This window comes from Cibotium barometz, chromosome 33 (genome assembly GCF_041138505.1).
Source record: "Cibotium barometz isolate CiBa-2024 chromosome 33, ASM4113850v1, whole genome shotgun sequence".
In the NCBI taxonomy this organism is placed as follows: Eukaryota; Viridiplantae; Streptophyta; class Polypodiopsida; order Cyatheales; family Cibotiaceae; genus Cibotium; species Cibotium barometz.
Window position 1 is genome coordinate 12872629 of NC_141078.1, and position 3602 is coordinate 12876230.

A 3602-nucleotide genomic window follows, 5' to 3' on the forward strand; every position below is an offset into this window, starting at 1 on the left:
TGTCTTATATATAAACCCGCATATGTATAATGGTTCGTTGCCCATGGAATGTCCATGAAACCCAACAACTAAAGAACTTATCTTTGGTTTCTCACATCACACATTATAGCAGACAAAGTGTATACATGCCCATGAAATGGTAATATTTACAAATGTGGTTAGGATTTACTCAAGTATGTGATTCCCAAACTATTATAATTGCTTCGAAAGTTATTATTTGTAAATGTACATTGGTTTTAGAAAAAACTTGAAATATTTCTACTTTAGGCCATTGAACTTATTATACTTTGTTAGTTTTCATAAGAAAAGGACTCTTTACACACACACACACATACACACAACCACTTGTATGTGCATGTGCACACACACACACACACACAAGCCTAGTTCAAAACTAAAAAAAACTCAACTTTAAGGGGAAAAAGGTCCTTCTTTTCACATTACTTCAAAGGATATAGCACACACCTAACATAAGCCTCAATGTGTTCATTTTCTTCATCTATTACTACATAGAGTGAGGTCAATTGAGTTTGACCATAAACTCCTATAATGTGTACATTTGTAAGACAATGGACTTGCTTACTTGGAGGCAATTGATAAATGTCTACTGAATTCAAGATTGGACTTGCCGTTTAGTCCTTTGCTGAATCCATTCTTAAGATATTCATTAAAAATAGTTTCTTTATACACAGTTGGACTTTCATCACTCATAAACTTGTCTATAGGTCCAACCTTTTCATGGTCATTTGGACCGTAGAAACAAGAAATGGACATTCTTGGCTTCTTCATGTTTGTCACTACTCGGTGTTCCACACTCTTATAGACTCCATTTGTTAGTATCTGTGAAAAAGAAATGTACAAGAGAAATCATTAAATGATATTATAGATGTCCTAATGTGTCATAAATGTTGTGATTGCCCCTTATGCTTCATGCATGATGTATGTCAGGTACTCACCTCAATTTGGTCTCCCAAGATGACAACAAATGAATTTGATATAGGTCTCACGTTGACCCATTCATCTCCTTTTCTAGCTTGTAGTCCTCCCACTTCATCTTGCATTAAGATTGTGAGTGACCCAAAATCTGAATGGGAACTCAACCCGAATGTAAGATCTGGCTGAGGACAAGCAGGGTAATAGTTGCATGCCATGGTTTCTCGAGAAAAATGATTGCTAAAGTCCTTAGCCTCCAATGCCAAACTTGTAAAAATTGCTTCACATAGGACGTGTTGAAGGGACTTCACTTGTTTATGAAAGTCAAACATGGGGCCTCTGTTATTATGAAAAAATGATGGTTCAACAACCCCAATGTATGGGAGAGGGTTCATAATGGACTTGCACCAAGTAAGCGATCAAATATATTCTTGTTTCTCTTGTATTACAATCAACCTTAGGAAATTAAGCGGTTAAATAATCTTGATTCTCTTGTATTACAATTAACCTTAGGAAATTAAGCATTTTGCATGGTTGAAGCTTACCTTAGAAATTGTGGTAGGAGCTTGACATCCATGGTAGGAGAAGGTTTGAATCCTAAGGTATCCTTCCACTCGCGAACCCTTTCGTTGGTAACAAAGCCGGTGAAGAAGATCAATGGACAAGATGGGTCTTCCGAGATTAATCGCATTTTGTCCTCGGTTGGCAATGCAAAGAAGTCGGAAACAGCACCCCAAAGTTGGCTTTGTAAGGTCGGCGAGACACCATGATTAATCACCTTACATAATCACATCGAAATTTCAAATCAAAACCTGATTTTTTGTTCATATGGTAATTTGGGCTTTGATTGGTGTGTTCAAGTACCTGAAAGATGCCCCAGTCGGCACAGGCGAGCCCAATTTCATTGATGATTTGGGCTCTGCCTTGTCCATGGAAGTTTGCAAGGTTGATGATTGGCACTTGAAGGGTGCAGGTAGAAGTGTGGGAGAGGCAAGGTCTCTCCTCGGGAAGGCGTATATACTGGGCAGGCACGTGCCGAAGTCCCGAATCTACAAGCTCCTTGATGCTTCGAATCTGAGGTTGCTCAATGTCAATCATGGTGCGCGTGCGTGAGAGTGTGTGTGTGTGTGTGTGTGTGTGAGAGAGAGAGAGAGAGAGAGAGAGGGAGAGAGAGTGTGTATTGAGACTGTGTGGCGCTGTGTGTGTGTGAGAGAGAGAGAGAGAGAGATTCACGTGTAAGTATGTGTGTGTGAGAGAGAGGAGCCTGTCTGGGACGTCAATCTACAGTGAATGCTCACCACACGAAGCCCCACGCCCCCCCCACCAATCACTTCTCAAAAAAAAGAAAACTATTTTCCCAAAACTTGCAAAACCTTCACCTACAAATCTGAGAAATTATTAATAAAGATTTTTTTTTAAATTTTTTGAGGGTTCTTGTTCTATAACCTCTCAAAATTTACAAGTATTTATACCTTTAAATTTTAATTTTGAAAATATTTTTAAAATTTTGAAGATGCAATTACACTGTATTTGGGTTTTTTTTTGGCACACTACCACCCATGCATTGAAATGCAATAACAATAATGAGCTACTTTTTATACCCAAAAAAAAAACTATTTGAAAATACATTAGCCTATGAACATGCTCAATCAATATCAATCATGTATGAAATCCAACAAAAAAGAAGCTATTTTTGGGTACAAATATGCTTCCACAAAGTGCACATCAATCATACCTAGAATGAAAAGGTTTTAAAAAACCCTAAGTTTGATATTCTTAAGAAAAGAAACCTCAAAGACATTTGCATGATATCATTGGCAACAAAATATGATATCACTTGAGTGCAAACAAGATGGTCTTTACCTCGTATCTTTAAAATCTACCATACATATATTATCTTTTAGGTCTCTTTAAAATCTACCACATATATATTATCATTAGTCCAATATATTTGAATTACATTTGGGATGGAAAAAATCCAATTATGTACACACCATCTTCTATTTTTGGTGGAAGGAGCAATAGTTAGACAACGAGCTTAAAATATATTTTCTACAATCTACCAACCATCCCTTTGGGACTATCATGAGATAACTTAACATTGAAATACCCATAAAAGTGGAGCAATACAAAGACAATCGGCATGGCTCCTCGAAACAATGTCCTTCACACACTATTCCAATCATGTTGCAAAAGAAAACTCAAATCACCACAAATAGTTGGTGAGAGTCATTACACTTCCTATCCAGAAATCTAAAAAGTTTGAGATTGGGTCACATGCCATGTGCCATGTGCTAGCTTAATTGTGTCTTTCCTTTTGTGCATTATATTGGCTTTCAACATGGGTGATTACACTATTGTCAAACATGTTGAAACATGCATATGCCAACCTTTGAAACACAGAATATGTAGCTCTTATATAAGCATGTGACCTTTGTTTGAATTTTACTCTATGCTACTTTATGGGATACAACATGTATAAAATAAAGTAATTTATAAAGCAAATAATTTAAGAGAAAAAATTGTAATAGTATTGCTAATTCTTGCTTCTCTAGATATGTTGGGAGACAAAGACCTGAGCATATTAAATTACACAGTACTAATAAAATCAAATTGCACAAAGCATAGATAATAGCAAGATTGGGTTCAATTTGACCCCTCACATGAGT

At 36.6% G+C, this 3602-nt stretch overlaps 1 protein-coding gene across 1 annotated transcript; it reads right to left on the reverse strand.

The window, feature by feature from the left end:
• Positions 1–410: 410 nt before the first annotated feature.
• On the reverse strand, positions 411–2179 carry LOC147619314 (fe(II)/2-oxoglutarate-dependent dioxygenase 4-like). The gene is made up of 4 exons (XM_086773507.1): positions 1798–2179; positions 1479–1711; positions 957–1272; positions 411–840 (listed from the first exon to the last, which is right to left on the reverse strand). The coding sequence occupies exons 1-4, from the start codon at positions 2029–2031 to the stop codon at positions 580–582; spliced, it is 1044 nt and encodes a 347-aa protein (XP_086629633.1). The 5' UTR covers positions 2032–2179; the 3' UTR covers positions 411–579.
• Between the last annotated feature and the right edge of the window lie 1423 nt (positions 2180–3602).

What these genes read in the sequence shown, in the direction of transcription:
- LOC147619314 (XM_086773507.1), bottom strand. Translation starts at nt 2,031, where the DNA reads ATGATTGACATTGAGCAACCTCAGATTCGAAGCATCAAGGAGCTTGTA. An exon ending in CCGACTGGGGCATCTTTCAG is followed by an intron (nt 1,712 to 1,797) that starts GTACTTGAACAC and finishes TGATTATGTAAG; the next exon opens with GTGATTAATCATGGTGTCTC. An exon ending in TCTTGGGAGACCAAATTGAG is followed by an intron (nt 841 to 956) that starts GTGAGTACCTGA and finishes TCTTTTTCACAG; the next exon opens with ATACTAACAAATGGAGTCTA.